Consider the following 22,517-nt stretch of genomic DNA (forward strand, 5'->3'; position numbering starts at 1 on the left):
GGATGCTTTCCTGCAGCCTTCTAGATCTAAATGTCTGGAGATTTTCCCAGCCTACTGTTACCTTTCTTATGAATTCTTAAATTATTGTAAATGTATCGTAATAAACAGTTCTCTCTTTTGGCAACCAAGAGCTTTCAAGTATTTTTAACATTATCTCCATTCATCTTCTTTTGGCTCTACAGATGTAGTCAATTGTTTTTTTTATTAAAATATATAATTTATTCTAGATGTATCTCCTAAAGATTTAAAATTCTGATATTTTGCCTTTACAGCATTCCCAGTTTCCTTCCCTTTGGATTATTTTATTTAACACCTCAAATGGTAGCAGATTTCTATAGTACAGAAAGGCTTTTTTTAAAGAGCAAAGAAAACATTTAATCAAGCAGTAAACTTTCTGTTAATTATTTTACCTGGAAACCATAGCATATTCACTGAAGACTGAAACCCTCATATTAGTAAATTAAGTGGCTAGTTAATGAAACTTCAAAATAAATCTAACATGGCAATAATATTTTTTAAATTGCATGCCTTTAATTTCAAGAAATGTTTTATGAAATTGAAAACATTGTTAAACAACAAAAAATAATTACGACTGGAATTTTTTGTTAAAATAAAAGCAAAAAGGAAATAGCTATTGCACATTTACAGTGGAAACCAAAACTGGGGCTAACTTATGCTTTTTCTGTGCACTCATCTTCAACATGGTATCCACAATATAGGCAAACAAGACATACCAATTTTTTTTGTATGTTTTGACAAAAAATATATTTGATTACATTATTTTTAAAAAAGAAAAAAAACAGATGCGAGAAAGAGCCCATTAATAATTTGAAAAGTAGTCTAGTAGTGATAGAGTCAATATAGGAAGACAGGAAGTCAACCTAATCCTAATTGCCTGATCTCGATTATTTCTGGACTAACAACCTCACTTGTTTATGAACATATATGCACTGCTAAATAGTATTTTCATTATGGATTTCAGTAATCTGTACATGTAGGGGTTTTGCCTCTCCACTTGTAATTATATACAATGCATTGGAAGGAATATATTGTCCTTACATGAGTATGAGATATGTATTATTGTTCCATCAAAAAATCCCAAAGACCTGCTGTATGCAGGTTTAACACATCAGAGGCTGTCCCAAAGTCTGACAGTCATGGGTCTCTTTTTTTAAAATCTGCTCTCATTAGATTTCCTAGCATCTGCTTTAAACTTTGGTATACAATTGTGACCTAGACAATCTGACATGAAGCACAGACTAACTCTGTATTCTTTATTTCCACCCTTTACACAGTTCTCAGCACTAATCAGCCAAAGAAAATAAAGCCATTGTAGAGAAAGATCAACTAATTTGGAAGAAAAATCTACAGAGGGGTTTGCTGTAAATCACTGTAAATCATTCCCTTTGTATGTCCCATCTTTCCATCTTTGAAATGACCATAATCATGTGTGCACTTCTGATAAATCACTTTTGATATCTACTAAATATCTACTAAGAGATGGGTATTATTATCAGTGCTGCTGTTCCAGTTATCAGTGGTAGAGTGATGAAAGACAGAGCTGGCAAGGAGTACCAAAAGACTATTCCCTGAAGAACAGTTCCAAGGACTCTCAAGATAAATCACACCAGCATAATGCAGTTTGCTTACTCCTATTCAGACCACAGTTATTTCTCAGATGTTACACTAGTGGTTATTGTAACTGCTAGTGGCTAAATATTATTTATGATTGAAAAATTGTGTCCTAAAGCAAAGGTATAATGAAGGTATAAGTCAAATATGAGAAAGGGTTTTGCTGCTCTTTCTCCTAGAGTTTAATGCAAGACCAAACAGAAAGATTAATGAAAAATAAGAACAGAATCATAGATTCATGAAGGCTGGAAAGGATCTCTAAGATCACGGAGTCCAACCATTAACCCAGCACTGCCAAGTCCCCCACTAAACCATGTCTCTAAGCATCACATCCACAGGTTTTTTGAAGATTTTCAGGTATGGTGATTCCACCATTTTTCTGGTCAGCCTGTTCTAATGCTTGACCACCACTTTGGTGAAAAAATTTTTCCTAATATCTAATCCAATAATGAATGGAATGCGTTGCAAATATGGGACTTACCTGATGGATCATACATATGCCCATGAATTACTACCCTTACTTTTAGTTCATGGCTTTTGCTATTCCACTGAAAATCTAGGTATGAGTATTTCACATGTGCTCAAGTAAGAGTAGCTTTGCACATAAGTGAAAAGCGAGCATCTAGGTAGAATTTTGCCAGAAGTAAAAAAAGTTGCACATAAACTAAAAAAAACTCAGTAACTTTGCTGTCAATACCTGTGTTTACAAAAGATTTTCTGATTCTGATTTACTAACGGGCAAATTTTTTTTTTCTTCAGAAGTATTCAATAAAGACACCTCCATTAGGAAATGGTTAGAATTTTGTCAAGATCAAGGGAATGAGAAAAGACAAGAGAGTCTGGTAAGGGATGACAGTGGCACTTTGAATTGGCAGACTGAATCTGGAAAAAGTCCTTAAAGACAGTCTCGTTAAAAAAAGAAAGTCACAAACCAGAAAACAAACCTAACTTTCTGAAAACCTTCAAAACATATCAAAATGAATTCTTATTAAATTTTTTCTCCTATATTTATTGATTGGGGGTTTTATTGGGGGACCTTTAATATTTCTATTACAGCATTACTAATGATGTGAACAGTTTTAGAGCATGCTTGGATTTGCACTATCTCTATTTTCCCCTAAACTGCAATGTATCCTGCAAATGAATGGTTTTGTTTGTGAGTTAATTAAGAGAATATTAGCATGTGAGTGAATCACATTACTGCTATCATAATTGCTTAATTGGTAAAATAAAGGTGACATTTATGACATAGTAATTTTCCTATAAATAGGCATATATTTCATTATTATGCATAAATACACACCTTGGTATGTGCATTTGTGATTTATGAATAATTGTAAGCATAATCACCATACTTTTAGTTCATGTTATGTTCCTTAAATGTATTTATAGTGGGCCTTGCCCAAAGCCAACAACAGAAATATTCACAGCATCTCAAGATACTAAATTTAGTATCTTCACTAAATAGAATTAGGTGTATATATTGAATGTAACTAACATGTTTACTAAATGTAAATTGGAACAATTACATTGGGTCTACTATATACAGGACAGATATTTTTGACAAAAACTATTATTATTATTATTATTATTATTATTATTATTATTATTATTATTATTATTATTATTATTACTACTACTACTATTATTTGTACTAGAATTAAATAGAACCTGGCAAGTATATTAAGTATAATTTAACAGGGTACATGGTTATTCTAATACCGACTGATGTGGGAAGAAATCTTAGCCAAGAAAAGCAATTTAATTTCTGCTACACTAAAGCAGGCTTTGGAAGACAGGCTCTAACACTTATTTACTGTACATTCATTTACTTGTAGCAGCTTAATATATGAAGCTCCAGAACAGTCTGAGAGACATTCAGATGCCTGCATATAGCAAAAACCTATTTTGAGTATGTGCTGAAAGCTTGTCTTGGGATAATGTCACATGCTTCTATTTCCAAGCAGTCACTTTTTGGTTGTTTAATCTGTTTTCTGCTATCAATTTGTTCTGGTCTTTTTTTTGTTAAAGCCTGGGTCTTTTAACAAATGTCAAGGTTTACATATCCACTGTTTTGATAAGTAATGCAATATGTAAAATGCTTTGAATGAAATTCTTGGTGTCCAAGAAGAAAAGCTTTGTTAAAAGGGTTATGATAGAAATTTTATGATGCATAGTAGACGTCATAGGACATTTATCAATCCACCTAACATTGTATGTCTGGAGATGTAATTTATTCCAAAGTCCTTACCATATTGTATTACTTAAAAGCAAATACAGCATAAGAAGGCATGGAGAAAAAAAACCTCAACATTTTAATGAAAGTGACCAGAACGAATCCTCAGCAGCAAAGCATTTACATCAATTTAAGCTCTGGAAAGAAGGTAGGTTCAGCAGGTCTGTGAAAAAGGTAAATGCCACAATATCAGAAAGGTTAACTTTTTAATGATGTTACTTATAGCTGTCTTAAAGTTGGATTTTTTTTTTTTTTAGATGCATTGCTTGTATAAAAATAGTCATTGTGCTGTAATTTTACATTATATTTCTTAATTTTAAGATAATATTTAAATAGCACTGACAAGTCTGGGGATCCACTTATATGAAATACTGCATGATATGTAAAGATATATCCTCTTTTTGTATGGAGATTTGAAGAAAGACTATACTCATAATTTTTTTTTAAAGTAAATGGTGAATTTTGTTTGTGAATCTTCATGACTTCATGCTAGTAGGACTAGAGTATGGTTTTAAAATTTTATAGAAACAATGAACTTAAATGTCTTTGTTAATCAAAGATTGATGCTCTTCTAACTAGATCATGCTGACAATTACATACTTGAATAATCTGAACTCTAAAATGTCACATGGAGTTGAAAGAGATAACAATATACAGGAATATATTACAAATTATTAATTTATTAATTTATTAATTACCATTCCACACAATTAAAATAAACATTATAAACATAGTGCTCCAAATACATTCCTGAAAAATACAACTCTTTTCAAACTACAAAAAAGACTTTCAGCACCACTGCTTATTAAAGCTCAATATTTATTTTGTGTTTCAGCTCCTGATCTATTTCCCCAATTTTGACTATTTAGGATGAAATTGAGTGTCTGCCTGAAACTTTCCAAAAGATTGGTCACTTCTAAGAGAAAATATGTAAAATATTTATGCTGTGCTTTGCAGAAAAATCTACCAAACAAAAGAGCCTTACTTTTAGGAAATGTCCATGCTTGGATCAAGTATATATGAATTGAAGTGTTTCCAGGATCAGAGAAGGAATTATTGATCTTCTGGGCTAGAGTCACTAAAATACCAGTCAGTATGGAAACATGCTTTACCATGATATTACATGGACCTAAGCAAGGCTGTTCCTAAAGAGAATGGTGCTAAGTCAGGGAACTTAAAAGCCTGCTCGTTTCATTCTGCCTGTGGCAGATGGAGAATGGCTACAGGAACCATGCAGAGGGTAACAATCAAAACTCCTACAGGAAGAAGACACAGAGAAGAGGCAAAGGGCTGCAACTAAAATCCGAGAGAGAAATGAGACTGACTCAGAATCAAGATGAGAGAGCTAAAGCTAACCTGGTAAATAATGCCCTGGCACAGCTGGCACTAGACTAGAATGACTTGACAAAGAGACTGACACAGAGAAGGGAGAAAAACATGGAGAAGAAAAAAAACTGTGAATTGGCAAAGGGAAACTGTGCAAGAATAAAGATGTATTATGGGGTTCAAGTTCTGGGTTAGGAACTAGATGGTTCATAACTTTCAAAATGAATACAATTAAAAGAAGTAAAAATACAGGTAATATTAAGAAAGAACACATAGAATAAGTACATTAAGAGACTGGACTTAAGATCTACCTAAACAGTACACTAAACCAGTCCATATTTGGAGGAAGTCTAAACTAGAAGATGATTGAATCTGAGGAATACTCTCAGGCATAATCTGGATTCAAAAAGAAACAGAGAGTGAGAGGGGAAAAAGTAATCAGACCAGGATCTGTAGAAACAAACAGAAGACTTGATGGCATATGTGAGAGAGAAGAGTGAATGGGAGAGGAAGCTTAGGCTGCAATAATTTGGAGGAGAGAAACAAGAACCATTCACAGTAAAAGAAAGGATTACAGAGCACAGCTGTGGAAAAAACATCAATGAAAAAGAGACAAATTAGAAGGAAAAAGCAAGGAAAGAAAGAGTGCCTTGGAAAAGATCTTTCGACACATCTTTACCATCCAGTGCAACAATATTGTGAAGTAGCCAAACATAAATTACTGAGCCTTTCAGTGAACTGACTTGAGAAATATTTTTCAATCTACTTAACAAACATCCCACAGCAAAGGAAACATAAAACTGTTATTATTTACTCAAATCATAGGACAGAAATCCTTATTGTTGATCTAATGGTTCCATTGTTCTAAGTGGATATCTAAGTGAACTATAAGCCAATGTCTCAAAACAGATTTTTTTTTTTTAAGCTAGTTTCTCTTCAAAAAAATCCACACTGAAGAACTTCCAAACCCTAGTAGAAGAGTATGAGGCTGGTAAAATTAAGCACTTAAAATTTAAATAGGCCTCTGTGTATCTGTTCTTGAATTATTTTCATAACTGGAAGCACAGATGATGAAATTACATGAGATCTTGTACTATTTTTTCTCCCTAGCCTGTTAAATTCAATGAAAGCAAGTTCTACATGCCTTTAAAATCTGCATTTAGGTAATTTTTTTAATATGCAACTTCAAAGTCAATTAAGCAGCATCTTTTAAGACATGATTCTGTAGTCTGTTCAGAAAGATTAGGTATATGTTGTTTGATAGTCAACCAATACAGAGAAAAATATGTTTGTAGGAAAGAAATATGCACAAGAAACCCCTTGGTAAAAAATGAGCAACTTCACAGAGAGCTTAAAAACGAGATGCTTGTTACACAGAGAGAGTTTACAAATCCTAAATGAAAGACAGCAGTCCTTGAACTAGAATATATAGACAATAGTGATGCTAAGAAGAAAGGAATAGGAAAGCAGGAAGTTTTTAATGTGAAGCTGTACCATACACTGCTTATAACAAAGCTGAAGGGTTTCTAAGAATTCTCATGAAAGAAAGGGAGGCAAAAAAAAATCAAGGTGGGGGTTCTGTCAAGAGCAAAAAGAATTTAGTAAGATTTAAAAAGGAAGTGAAATAAAAGCTACTGTGCTTTTTTCTGAGTTGGCAGACTTTTCATTGTAAGAAAGGCACAATTAAACTACATTAACTTATTTTCACTGACTAGCATAATACAAAGTGTGAATTTACTGGAGAACTAGAACTGATAAATGTTTTTTAGTGGAGATATACATGGGTCCATTTTTTAAATTAAGTGTAATAAAGGAATGACAAGGTTCAGGTTTTAATTTATTTAATTTGTTTTCCTGGAAAACAGTTTTACTGATATCGGGGGCTTCCTGCAAAGTTCAAATTCAGTGAATAGAAGTATTAAGAATTCCAGGCAGTATTTAAAATAAAAATTAGAGGCACAGCTCCCATTGCATTTCACTTTCAAATTTTGGTCAGGAGATTGCAGTTCCCAAGGCAAATATAATGAAAATAAAGTTTAGACTTGCAGAGAAAAAACCCCCACAAAATTGTGATGACTGTAAGACAATATAAAATATTTAGGAGACTCATCTATATGTCCAACATTGCTTGGTTAGAAACAGATTAGGATGATAGAAGGCAGTTGATCATCATAGCCTACTCACAAATTGGATATTAGGATATGCAAACCCCCATACTTTCTAGCTAGGTACAGAAAATGCTTATCCTCTAATTCTTGCAAAATATTTCTATGCCCATGTTGCAACTTAATGCTGATACAGTGCTAGTGTTCAGGAAAGAATTAAGCCAAAAAATACAACCAGGAATTTACACCAATGCTTATGGAGTTAATTAGAATTATAAAGAGTGGCCAGACCCCCTGCCCCCCAACCAGCTCCTCCCCAAAAGATAACCTCAAGAAACAGAAAAGAAAAAAATATTTACTAGGGGGCAAAAAGCAATAACTATGAAGGAATATTACATTACTTCTGGAACATAATATAAGCATGTTCTTAGATCGTAACGTAGCAGTCATTAACAGAAGCAAAGTCCTAAATTAGACAGAAAACTACTTACTCCAGCTGAACAATGGCTACTCTTTCTTTAGGTTATACACATTTTATACATTTGGTCAATTTAATGAACAGTTAGTTTCCTCTTTGAACATGCAACAGGGAAGCAAATCAAATACTTTTACGTAAACAAATACTTTCCTTAAACTGAGATATACTATGTTAAAAGCATTCCCTTTATTACTTAATTAATTTAGCTTTGTCAAGGAACAGAATTAAATTAGTTTAGAATTAATCTATCCCATCCAATTATTTCAGAAAAAATAGGAAATTTAGCTTTTAAAAAACTAAAAACAGTTTAATTCAGAACTCAAAGAACCTGCCTTTGGAAAAAAAGATCTATAGAAAGAACATAAAAGTTGGGAAGTTCACAAAATATTTCTTAAAATCTAGACTTAGCCTTTCTAAAATCCCCTGTGAATTAAAAGATAATAACTTTGAAGTGTAGTATATTTTGTCTTAACAAAGACATGATAATTCATACATTTCCCTATATATATAAAAGGTATTTTATTTCAGTATCACATGAATTTGAGCAGGATTTTTTAGTAAATATATTTAAGAATCCATTATTTTGTATTTCTAGACTTTACTTTTCAGCCTGGAAGATCTCAACAATTTATTGATACAATTTCTTAGTTACAAGTTATATATAAGGAACATGTATGATACTCCCAAATAACCGCTCTTGATTCCTAACAATAATTGAATTATGAAGAACAGGCACAACTATGGATGTTGGAAAGTGAACTCTGTAATATTTTATTAGTAAAGCTTGTCAAATCCTTGAGGTTGAGATCTTCTGAAAAAATGATACAAGAACTTGATTTAAGAATTTATTGAAATGACAGCTCCTCTAAGGTCACAGCATCTTTATAATAATCTAATACAACTGCAGGTTAACTCAAAGGGAACACATCTACTAAATCACTGAAACAGTTCCTAGGCATCCTCATTTAATATTTCAGAAGGCAAAACCAAGAGAGACTATAGAACAAGAAAGCATTCTATAACAAATACATTCTCAGCAAAGGCAAATTCATAATGTTTTTAGATTAAAGATATCATGGGGCTAATGATTTATTCTGATCATTGAAAAGCAACAGTCTTTGGCAAAGAGAAATAATGCAATAAATGCGTTTCTATACTGCATATGAACTGTAAAAAGGTGACAGTAATGTTTGGTTTTATAGATCAGAAGTGACACAACTGAACGTATCATCACTGTCTAATTTCTTAAATCCGGGGTGATAACATTTCTAAAGACACATGTGTAGAGACATATTTAAAAGGACATAAGACCTAGACTTTTTTTCCTTAGTTCCTGGACTACTGAAATAAGAATGAATATGTAGGTGTGGCAGAGTAGATGTATTTTTTGAAAGTATGCCTATGTGAGCAGACATTATAAACTCTCTGTCTCTCCACCCCTGCTCCCTCACATTTATGACTCTGCCAGTTGGTTGTTCTTTCCTGCTCCTTTCCTAATCTCTCCTTCTTGAAGGTATAATGCAATGGCACTTTTTTATTTTCCAGAGAAAAACCTGTTCCCAAGATCCACACAGGCAAGTTCTCCATGTTGAAAGAGTTCATATTAATTTATTTTTGGATGGAGTTACAATATAGGTTACAGTCTAAACAACAGTTATACACTGAATAGGAAAGCAGTGTATACTATTTAACTCAATTCTTCAAGAAATGGACACATTCTATTCTGGATACATGAATACAATGATAATTTTCTCATTGACATCAGTAGTTTAGAGTTATCTCATCTAAATTCAGGATCTTAGCAGTTAGGAATCTCATCTAATTTAAATGGGGTGGCTTCATCACTAGCCAATGGTGAGAAACAAGAAAACTAAAGACACAATTTGTTCTTTTCTAAGATGACAGGCACAAAGACAGAATTACGGGTTTTTTTCCATTGGTACAATTAACTTAGACTATGATGATAAATTTTATGTAATCTAATTTTAGGAATGTAAAACAAATGAATAAGCACAAACATATTGAGTCACTATATTTTTTGCTTGTGGTGAAGTAATGTAAATAAATCTTCATTCTAAAGCCTTTACAGAGTATGTCAGAAAAATAGAGATTTCAAGTATTTTTGCATGTTTTTCTTGAATACTATTTTTTTATTGAAAGTAGAAATTCAGCATATATGAAAACAATCAAAAAGTAAACCCATCAATTTATATATATAAATTATATTAAATACCTGATTACTATTTTGACAACATTTCAAGAAACTTCACTACTTAAAAAGTTTTAGGAATTTTGATAAGCTATTTAATACAGCTTAAATTTTCTGTAATGTGCTTTTGGGGGGTTCATGTTTTTATTTATTTGAAAAAAAACATTGTACACAAACAGAAAAATAGAGTATGTCATATTATCAGAAATATATTAACAGTTCTTCAGTTATATTACCCAAAATAAGACATGAAACTTAAAATTTTATAATTTTACGACATTAAAGAATTTTTTTTTCTGTATATAGATTCTTTTGTTACCTTCTATGGTGTTAGAGTGGTAAAAACATAAGGCTTTAAAAGGCTCCTCTAATACTGAGCTATAATAAGTTCAGTGGGATCATAAACTACTGCATGACTGGTAATCAACATGACAGAAATCTGTGCCTTGACTTGTGATATGTGTTCTGGTTCTCAGGTAACAAAACATGCATTTTTCAAAGCTCTTTTGAAAATAAGAGGAAGATGAAAAACAAATCTTTTTCATACTTAAGGGAAAAGAAAATCTTCTCAGGACTCAGCCAGGAGAAGGCCCACAACACATCACAGGCAAGTTCCCATTAAAATCACAAAAGGAAAGTCTATTGACATTACAGTTTTTAAACTGAACTGTAGTAAAAGTATGAAAAGGCTTTAGATACAAAAGAAACAGAAAGATAAGCAGTGTGTGTTATTAAGGATTCCAAGCATGCTCAGTTCTACCTAGCATTTTAAAGTGATCTTTAATACTGATATTGAAAAGAACCATAACTTACTTGAGGATCTTGCTGAGTGTCTGTGTGGCGGCTTATTTTTTTCTCTGTTCTCAGTCAAAGCACTTCCACTGGCTATGGAAACAAGGTCTAAATCCATGTCTTCTCTGCTTACAGAGCTTGCCTGGAAGCAGTGGGAGAGAATGTACACAATCATGAAACAAAATATAACATTTTCTGAATGTAGCTCACATTACTCCAAATAAACAAACAGGGTCTGTCAAACAACCTTCTTCAAAATGATACCACAATCCTTTTTTGTTGCCTAGGCTGAACAAATGCACTATGTCAAAGCATTTTTGTAAATAAGAGCCGATCTTAAAATTGTGGTTTGTGATCTGAGTCAATGCAACAACAAAAGAAAACATTTTAGTACAGTAATTTTGAAGAAAATCAATCTCGCAGAGGGCTGATGAAACCTTAAACAGCTTAAGATCATTTACTGACCAGTCTATAATTTAAGTTATAGTTGAATGTCAGAGATGTCATATTGGATTATTTCCTGCAATATTTATGCTTTATCCAGGACACGTATCACTTCAATCAGTCATGGGCCCAGTAAGTAATTTAATCTTTAAGGGTTTTGCTAATTAACCATAACCATCAGACAGCATTTTAATTATACTTTAGGCAAGAGTATTATATTAATTATAAACTTCTGACATCCAGTGGTGGTATGTTTTGACATGTGGCATGTTACCTGCACAAAAATATGACAAAAGAAAAATGAAAATTGTGTTTCATTTTAGCAATGCTGTTTTAGGAACATGTAGGGCAAAGTTTAAAAAGCGACCTGGAAGATACCTTCCACTGCAAACTGCAGACTGTTATTTTTGCAGAAACAACTTCACATTTACTGAAGAATGAAATGAAAAGCTATTCAGCAACAAAAGCAGCCTCTAACAATAGTAAGATACTGAGAGCCAGTAACAATGATGGGGAAAAATCAGACACTGCTGATGAACAGTCTACAAAATTCCCAGCATTCCTGTGTCAGCCAGCTGGAAGTACTGATTGGACCTTCAGAAGTGAAGTCCAGAAAAGCAGATTCACTTGTTCCTCTCTCTGGGCTGAAGAGCCAGGTGTCTTTCAGAACTCGGTGTCTAACTGGGTATTTCTTTTTTAACAACAAATTGCAAAGCAAACTACAGGAAAGGAAAAGGCTCTGCTAGAGGCAATGTCACGAAACTTTTAGCAGCAAGACTGCTCAACCAGGTATCGAGAGACTGGGTCTCAACTCCTTCCTCAGGGGCACAAAGCCCACAGCTCCCTTTTTCTCAGGAAAGTGCTGTTACTATGAAGTTGCAGGCCATTCTGGAGGAGACGATTTCCAGACTTCCTGTTCAAACTACCTCACTGTACCAAAAGCAGCACTGCACCAATGCAGACAGGCTTTGTAGTCCAGTCTAACTTAGAGAACTCAGATGAAATGGAGACCTGTTTCATTTCCTTGTCTTTACTCAGTCACTGTTTAATGTAAAATTCATTAAAAAGTCCATGCATTTTCAAACCAAAACCTCCAAAAATACAGAGATTTTACACTCTTCCTTAGTGATCACATTCCCTTTGTGTCCACACAGAAAGTTTATCCCTTGTTTTCTGATGCTTACCTTTTATATGTTTAATGAAGAGGAATTTAAAGTTTTGCTTTGCACAGCTAGTCTTTATTATTGCTGTTAACATCAGTATTTTATTTTCTTTTCTGTAGCAGTGCCAAGAAACTTTGAAAAATAAACGTTTTATCCTGCCAATTGTTTCTATTTTATTGACCTTAATATTTACAGTTGCTTTAAGCTTGTGAGAGCTTCCTACATTCAAAATCTTTAAACTGAAAGCTTTTAGTCTTTCATTAGTAGAAATAATGCAATGATTGTGATGCTCAAAGAGATTCAAACCAATGGAAGTAATCATTCTTATTTCTATCTAACCTGTTTCAACACACAACAAAAGTCTTTTTAATGTCCCAGTTCCCAAAGATTTGTGGCCATGAGGCCACAAATTTTATACAGCTAGCCTTTCCATGGTATTATCCCTACCATCACAGAAACTAAGGCTTCATCATCTTCTAGACAACAATACTCAGGATTACATGCTAGATTTTACTAGGGCTATCCTGATCTCTGATGTAAAATATTTGTTATTTTATTTCAATTACATGTAAGTGTTTTCACCCAACTGCAATCAGACTAACAGTTAAAGTTGTATTAATCACTGGGGCAAACTTAATTTGGCTTTTTAAAGAAGCTGACTGAAAGTCCTCTGAAGCTAATTAAAATCTTCCCTTTTTTGTTTATGATTTAGAACCAGAATTTGGAAGAAATTTAAGATACTGGCACAGATTTTTGCAGACTGTAGTATTAGACTTCCATCTGTAGTGATAACCATAGTTAACTCTTCAGACTTTCTGCCATTTTTTTTACTACCACCAACCTTTCTTATTAATTAATTGAAAATTAATATCAGTCAGGAGGAATCTTTGCCTCGAACACAGCTTTGCATCTGTATATTTGTCTATTTCTAGGTAAAATTATCAAGATGTTCTGTCACCTTCAGAGATAAAAGGTGCTTTTGAATTCAAGTTACATATAAATGAATGGAGATACTGATCAAGAGTGAAGGGGTTAACCCTGTAGGTAACTTAAACTTCATACAAGAAGAATCAGGAAGTCTATCCAACTGGCTATTCCACAAAATCATGTTAATTTAAAATAATTTAAACTGTAAGTCAGCATGCCTTCCTAAGCACTTCAATGGTATTACTAAGGAGAAAAATCATCAAAATTACCAAGATTAACATAATAAGGTTACTACAAAGCAATAACCCCCGGCGAGAAGACTTTATTGTTTATATGCAACCACTGAAATGCAATTTTGTATCCATGAAGAAGAAAGTATTAAATTACTGGAATGTCCACAAATATAATTTAGAAAACTTTATATGAAACTTTCAGAATGCAGGTTTATGGAACACAAAAAAAGCAGGGATTGTCTAGCGCATCTGAAAACTTCATGATCGATCATAGGCATAGGAATAAACTGCTGGAAATGCCCAGGAATGCTTTCCTCTTCTAATGCTTCCTCTCTCTCTCTTTGCTTTTAATATATTTTTTCCATTTTCTTTCAGTTTACAAGAATTTGTTTTGATAATGATTGGAGCTGTTAACTTGATTTTTATCATGATTTCATAGCTTTTAAGTAAGCTACTGTGCCAAAGCAGTAGGAGCATGTTCACATTTCAACCTTTAAGAGAGAACTCATATAAATTTTAAAACCAAAATTCTCCAGCCATCTGTGTGTCCAAACCACATCATTATTTCACTGCCTGTATAGCACTGCTTTCTGCATTAGAGATATATTTAATTCTATTTTCTATTTTTTGAACCCTCTATTGCATTTTTCTCTGCATTTCATTCATGTGGAACAGCCATGTTATTATGTGGCACAGGCTGTGACAATTCCATAACTTTGCCAGTTATGTGGACACACCACATAATACTATTGTGGGATTGCAGCAGTGTTTTGTGGACAGAACCACTTAGTGTAAATAACATACAATCTACCTATGTTCACATATGCTTACCAATAATTACATAATATGTAATTTAGATAACATTATTAAATTATGATTTGCTCAAATGACTGTTTTAGACTCCACCTATCAAACCCTGCAACAGTCGGTTCATGATTTCAGCCCTTTAAATTTAGAAGAACCGAAAAATTGGACACATTTGCCAGAGAAAAATATTTCACAAAATCTGTCTTTAAGGAAACAGCAATAGTAACATGTGAGGCTTAAAATAATTATTTTCAGAGGTGAATTTTAAGAGAGTTTATGGAAACATTTCCAAAACATGCAAATTGCATAGGTTGTGAAGCTAAAGAAGGAAGAGGCTAGATAGGGGCAAGATTGATAAGGGAACAAAATGAGGCATATGACACATAATCTAACTGGAGATATTTTTTATGCAATATTTCACATCATTTATATGAGTATGAAATACTAATTCTGCCTAGCTTCTAAAATTTTGCCCCGTTTTTTACTCTGCACAAACTTTCATCAATAATATTGCTAAAATGGCACTAAAATGTAAAGTCTATATATATAGAAATAGAGTGAGTATGCATTGGCCTGGAGGCATTACAACTGCTTGCTATTAAAGGAACTTTTGGGTACTTCTGACACAGTCTCTCAATTTTGTAAATCTTCAAATTGTTAAATTGCTCATATTTCCCCTCCTGCCAACTTACATGACTACCTGTTTCAGAAAATCCAATTTTTAAAAATGCTGCAAAAAGAGTGAATCATGAAAAGAGCAGAGGACATTTTGAGATCTAAAGAAATATAAAAAAAGAAATTGTAGGAATAAGTCTGACTTCATTGAATGTTTTCAATAATGTCAGCATATTAATATACAATTACAACTTACAGTAGTTCAATAAATGAAACTGAAAGCATATTAGAATGGCTTAGGTATGTTATATACAGAATTTGAGAGTATTTAAAGTTGTTTAATTTAAAAGCATACACAATTCCAGTAAATAATGTAGTTGGTACTATTTAATTTTTTTTCAACTTTTTTTGAAAATGCAGATTTAGAAGCTTTAAAAAACACACAGTAGCATTTGATGTCTTAAAAACAAACTCAGTGTCAGATCATGAAGCTGGAACCCAAAGCACCTACATGGGGTTTTGTGCTAAAATATTTTCTTCTGATCTCCACCAGAAGATCCATCAGATCTCAACTGCCAAACAGATAACACTACTGAATTATATTAATCAAAAAATTCTCCTGTTTTTACACCAGGTATGGATTGGAAATACCTGAAAATTTTGCAAAATCCCACAAAGAAACAAATTCTTACCACAAGCTGTACTTGTCTGTTGTCACATATCGCAGGATCTAACTCAGGCAAAAAACGACAGCTGGGAAAAAGGTAGAATAGAAATTTCAGGAAATCCCACTGTACTGGGCTCACTAAAATACCTGCACAGATCCTTTCCAGGAAACAATCCTGCTTAATTATTTTAAATAATTCCATGATTAAGATGTATCAGGGAAATTAATTTTAACTGATAAAGTATCAGAGCAATTACTATTAATTTTTTTGTACTTGATTTAAAAAATAATAAACAGTTGTTTATTCAAAGGATAGAATATGTAGTTAAACTATTCTAACCAGCGTGACTTTTTGTATGTGTTGACATTATTACAGTTTTCATATTACTTTTTGTAAGAATAAAATTGTTTTCAGCTGAATAAATAGATAAGCTGCTCTAAATTGTCTACCAATGAAGTTTGAATGGACATCAGTTGAACTTTTGGCACATTAAAAAATCATATCATGATCCTTAAAAAAGTCAGTACAAATACTAGGGCATAGCATACACCTGCAGAGGTAGCACAAGAATATTTAAGAAAATTGTTCTATAAATTTCTGTGTCTTCTTACTTTCAATCATTATTACCTGTTGTATTCCAGTGTTTTCATTCAATTTAAAAGTAATGGATATGACCTTAAACAAACAGAGTATTTCTCTATTATGGATCATGACTAAGATAAATATTTCTGCAAAGCCAGATAAATATTTCCTAAGGAACATGTTTTCCATATAGTTTTTACAATCACTGATACAAGCAGGATATATGGCATATTTTTCTGCACAAGACAGAACAATTTGCAGCCCATTTCATTATAAATACATTTTTAATGAAAATAATGAAAACATTAATATACTAAACCCATTGCTTGCCCACTGACACTTTGTTTGGTTTTCTTAGAGATGCTTGGCATTGTGTCTACTAATGACTTCATTAAGATAACTAATACCTTATATTGAATTTATGACCAAAATACACTTCCTATGTCTTCATGTTAGTTTAGGCAATATGAACCTTTCCCTTAATTGTATTGACATTTTACCTGTTTAATAACCAAAACTGAACACAGAAGGAACATGTTTACAACATTTTAGTACAGTGTAGTATAAAGATGTAAACACTGGGTTTATGCTTTGAAGACAAAATATAAATACACACTCTTTAGCTAAAAAAAGTATTTTTTTACTTTCTTAATTAAATCTAACAATGTAGCTAATGTTACAGTTGATTTAATTACATAAAACCATAATATATATCAATGGCATTATAAAATAAATGATGAATAAGCACTTTTTTCTACACTCTTTTCAGTCTAAATCCCACTGTATTGCTTAAGTAAATCTAAGTAGTTATTTATGATAAGATTCTAAACATTTTATAATTTCAATTTCAATGTGGAAGAAGTATCTATACAATGACTACTAAGCCAGCTCTAAAGGGTGCCATATTTGGGACCCGGAAATATGCTGTACTGTCTGCTAGCTGCAAAGTCATATTTGTTTTAGAACCATTAACTTAGGTTTCACTTTACAAGACAAATTTAAAATAAAAAAAATCTAATTTAAAGGCGATGACCTCACCCCTTCTTATTTCTGGAACTGGCTCCTTCATAATCCAAAAACTGTTCATGAAGCCATTGGTATGTGAAGTCTTTTCTCTGTAATTTCTCATCTAAAGTAGCATCCAGCTGAGAAATTTTTTTACCTGGGGAGGAAGAGAGATACTCCTGTCTTTCACCATTATTTTAAAATTAATTTTCTTTAAGATTTCCTAGATAAACTTAGAACCTATGGCTTCTTGGAAAAGAAAAAAGGCAATTACTTCATTTTCATGCAGAGTTCAACTATTTAAAATCTCTTCAGCTATATTTAAGAAATACTTTTATATTAGTGTTAATTTTATGGTTTGTTTTCTCTTTTGGGATGTGATATCAGCCTTCTGAATAAATTTATTTTATTGGGAAATAAATCTATCCTTTGTTATGAAATTCATATAGAAGTATATATTATACATAAATTGCTTGTCACAGCTGCCATGAATGTTGCTTATTGTGCTACCTCCATAATTAAAATATGCAATCACTTATACTTACAATTCTACTTAGCAATCTATAAGGTTAAAAAACCAAATCCCCATTATATCGCAAGAGTCGACACATGGCAATCTTATTACTCTTATCTGTCTTTTACTGATGTGATCTATTAAGACATTTAAGACATTTTAATGGAAATTTCTGATTTGGATCCCAAAGCAATTGCATCTATGATATTATTTTTCAGAAATTACTACCAACTTTTGGATCACAAAAGACATCTAAAAATAGAAAATAAAACAGTGACATTACAGGAAAAAAACCAAGATGTACAGTTCTGGAGATCCTTCAGTTTTTGGACCATTCTGCTGAATAACAGACATGGAAAGGAGGATCAGGAAGAGGCTGCCAGAATTGGAAGAGTGCACAGAGGAGCCATCACTGTTGCATGGCAACATTCATGGAGAAGAATAATTATTTTCTATCCTCATACATTAACTTTATAGGTTAGATCTTTTTAGCACCTTCAACTCAGGGCTTTCATGAGACATTTGAAAACTTTTTTACTTTTTTATTTGGTACAAACATTTGTTTTTTTTCCTTCTTGATGATAACACTAAATTATCATCTCTGTTGCTAATTATTCCTTTTGTTTTTCTTTCAAAGATTCTTCCTTGCTCACTGATAGGTGAATATGGCAGCTACTGGAAGGTTTTTAGCAGGAACACTTGAACCAGCAAACACCCACTAACACCAAGACCATTTGCTCACTGTGGATTATTTAACTTCCAGTAACTCCAAAGGGATGGCAGGGGTGGGGATGGAGACATCAGAAGTGTCATATTTTTCATTCATGTTTTGACATGATAAACTGAAGTTATAGGATATTCACCAATTCACCTTTCAAGGGATTGGTTACTTTACTTGTAGTATTTTTAAAATTTAAATTAAAATTTAAAATTTATAATTTACTTTGCATACCCTGCAAAATATGCAGGTTTTCCCTCATTGGCATTTTACCTAGCTTTGCTGTGAGCTCACTGCTTTCAAATTTTAGCTCTAAGTTAAAGCATCAAAGCTGTTTATTTCATAGTCTGAAATACAAACGTTTTCTGTTTATTTGTCTTAGTATGGGGAGGCTCTATTCAAACCAATCCATTCCTTAGGCTGAATGTATTCAAGGCAAAGTCCTGGTCCAGAATATAAAGTGTCTTATAGACATATACATGTCTATGTCTATGACATATACATGTCTTGCTAGCCTCTCACAGACTAGAACTTAGGCAGAAGAATTTATCTTCAGTTGATGTAAAAAAGTCCCATTTACCACCTGAGAAAGACAGAAAATTAAAATCTTGGACGGACAGTCACTATATCTATGGAAAGGAGCATGTGAGGGCTGACCAAAAAAGTCAAGCAGAGAATTACTTAATCAGTGCCAAATACTAAAAGACTGATAATTACACTGTTCATCAGCTTCTTTTATTAAAGTGGGAACTATTTATTTTTTTCAAAATTTATGATATTGCCTTCCTGGTTCAGGAGCATAGTTATCTAAACCTTCCATTTTGAAAATTTATAGGTTCCAAGTCCACTGGTATCCTTATAGCTCTTCATTTGAAGACAGATGCTGATTTATAACAAGAGTAAGACACAATTTGAGAGACCTCTTAGGAGCACTTCATCTGGAGATTAAACCTTCCACATTTGCTCTCCAATGAGGAATAATCTCCCAAGAAAACATATTTAATTTTTTTCTTATCTGTATTTACAGAAAAGTTGGCCCAGTCTTCCTATCTTTCTAAGGACAAAGATGTCTTGCAATTAAAATGATTTGCATTATTTGTGCATCCACTAAATTGTTTTTACCTTTTTCTCTATTAAAAGGGAAATCAATATAGGGGATAAATCAGCATTAGAAGCTCATGTCTGAGTCTGTGTGTCAGCAATGGTTGAAAGAAGATGAACATACAATAAGCTATAATAAAGCTTACAAAAAATATAAATACTTCTAACTTGGTAATTTATTTTCCAAAATTATTTTTAATAATTTTCCTTAGCTGCAGCTTCATTTTTTGATTTAATTATGTTTGAAACACAACAGTTTTTATTTACTAAACCTTTATTTTAATTTACTTTTATTTTCTCATGTTGATTATTGAAACATAACTGAAACAAAAATGGCATCAAGGCAAAAGTACAAAAAGAGTTTTCTTCCTTAAAATTATATATGCTATTAGACAGAATATTCTTGCTTGTATTAGTGTTAATAGCTTTTTTTTCTCAAATGGGCAGATGATCTTGAATAATTTGTTTATAATGTTACAGAAATGTATTCCATTTTCTTTCATATCCTTGCTTGTTAAAAGTAGTATCTAGCTTTTTAATCCTGACCAAAAACCAAATTTATGTTATGAATTAAAACACTGCATTATCACTTTTCTATTCCCCTTATCAACATCATGTGGAGCAGTATCATTAACATGCATTTGCTCGGTAGCTTTCTTAAATTAGGGCTATGTGTTTTTTAAAACCTGGACCTGATTTTGCAGAAGCATTAACACTCATAGAAGTTCCAAAGAGCTGTAAGCTTTCTGCATCTTTGAAATGGATCAGACCCATAATCTTTAATTGTTATATGCGGACAACTCTAAGACTATCAAAGAAAATAGAAATACATCAAAGAAGGCATCAAACCCCAAATTAATTTCAGAAGTATTTAAAGTATCATACCCTCATTAGATTATCGCTCTAAGACTTCAATCTTTTTGACCTTTTTTTTTTTTTACATGACACACATGTTAATAATTTAAGATTGGAATTGTCTTACACTTGGCATTAATACAGTAATGATTTTTAGGTGTTGCCAAATAATCATCCACACAGATACTGTGCACTTAGGCCAGATACAACGCAGCAGTCAGGGCGACCTACTGGCAATTTCCTACAAAATCTGAGCATCTAAATAGGGAGAGCTTAGAAAAGCCCTGGCATCTGAAATACCTTTGGAACTGCATATTACAGGAAAGCAACAAATTCTTTTCTGGGTCACCAAATCCACATGCAAACCTGTAAGAACCTGCACTTTGATATCCAGAGAAATGTCATCCTTCATCAGTCAAATCTGTTTGCTGAGTTGTGAAACAGGAAAATTCACATTCTGTTTAAAAAATGGATGCTATTATGTGCTTTAAATTAGACTCTCTCTGGGTAATCCGTTAAGTGAACTAAAGGAGAAGGGCAAAAAAATCTATGAACTACTTCAGCTGAAGTGCCCTAAATTTTACATGGAGTCAGTTTTCTTTCTTTCCTCCAAGATATATGGATCTTGTGTCCTCAGCCAAGGAAATAGCTTGGCATGTGGAAGCTGGAGATTCAAATCTCATCAGGACAGGGGGTACTTGAAACCCAAGTTCCCCTGTGGCAGGACAAGTGTTGTTAACAAGCCAGCACACAAAAGGAAGGAGGATGGTAACACAATGTCTGCATTCAGGGAGAACTCAAGTTCTGTGCCTGGAAAACACCAATCCTGGTTGTTGTAAATGACAGTTACCCCACTCTTCATCGATTCATATGCAAAAGGATGCTAAAGAACCTGATTCAACACAGGAATTTTTTTCCAAATCTATTTGCTGACGATGGGAAGATATAAGGTTGAACTTTAATATGTCATGCTTCTTGATAAATATATGGAGAAGCTTGCACTGTATTGAATCTTTCAAATCTTGTGTTTAGAAGGTGATTTAAATCACTTCAAACCTTGCTCCACAGGGAGTACAATACAAATAAAAGACTAAGAAACCTAAGACCTACAATGTGAAAGAAGGGCTTGGAAATACTTCAGCATACTAAGTTTTCCTCCCTTAATAAAAAAATCTGTGACCAGAGTTAATTTTCTCAATATGTATTCTGGAATCAGTGTTCTTAATAAAGGAATTAAGTAGTTGAACTTGGGTATAAAATTATTGCCTATGCTATTAATATATTACATTTTTCTTCTCTGTCAGTATTGTGGCATAAATTACTGGTTAGAAATATATAATATGAGGGCATATGTGTGTTAGTATATGTAGTATGAATGCACAAAATCTAAAAAAAAAAATAAATTATTGAGAATTAAAATTATCTACCCTGTGAGGATTTATAATTTCGACTGTCTTCTATACAGTTATATAATGTGTGTATTACACATTTATAAATTACCTTGAAATCCCAAATCTAAAATCCAAATTTTTAATCTCATTTTTTCCATGTTACAACAAAAAAAATGCCTTATTTCTGACACAGTCTATATAATACACACAGAACAGAAAGCAAGAATAACACGAGTTGTTCCTGCTATTAAGGCAAAAAAGCAGAGTATTTGGAAACAGACAGAAAAACCACAATAATTAAAAAATTACAACCCCCACTGCCCTTCACCCCCCAAAACCCACTCATATACTAAAATGTAAGAGAAATTATAGGATTTTTTTTTTTTTCTCCAGAAAACTTTAAACATTTGTCAGAAGTGCACTTTGTCAGGAGCCCCTAAATACTGCCATCCATGACACAGTAATCACAACAGGCCCCAAATTGTTCTGGAAAAATAATGGTATTTAGAGTGGTCTTTAGCATGCTTACAGGTATTCTGTGACTATATTCATTTATGGTGGAAATACATACATGAATTACAGACAGTTGGCAACATTGTGTGGCAGAAATTGTTACAGAGTTCTTACTGAAACTTATAGCATCCTCAGATGTTTATCTACGGCTCAGGGCTGGAATTTTCAGATAATGGGGTACATATATTTCTACCTTAAAAACA

The 22,517-nt window shown here is 32.8% G+C and overlaps 1 protein-coding gene across 1 annotated transcript in view; it reads right to left on the minus strand.

The window, feature by feature from the left end:
* Positions 1-22,517, minus strand: part of LRRIQ1 (leucine rich repeats and IQ motif containing 1) — a 102,678-nt gene that overhangs the window by 1,187 nt on the left and 78,974 nt on the right. Inside the window, exons 24-26 of the mRNA XM_059846840.1 lie at positions 17,256-17,379; positions 15,660-15,720; positions 10,800-10,920 (exon numbers count right to left, since the gene is read on the minus strand). Coding sequence (XP_059702823.1) covers positions 10,800-10,920; positions 15,660-15,720; positions 17,256-17,379 — 306 coding nt within the window. The remainder of the gene's footprint in view (positions 1-10,799; positions 10,921-15,659; positions 15,721-17,255; positions 17,380-22,517) is intronic.

The sequence above is a fragment of the Haemorhous mexicanus genome, chromosome 5, assembly GCF_027477595.1.
Source record: "Haemorhous mexicanus isolate bHaeMex1 chromosome 5, bHaeMex1.pri, whole genome shotgun sequence".
Classification (NCBI taxonomy): Eukaryota; Metazoa; Chordata; class Aves; order Passeriformes; family Fringillidae; genus Haemorhous; species Haemorhous mexicanus.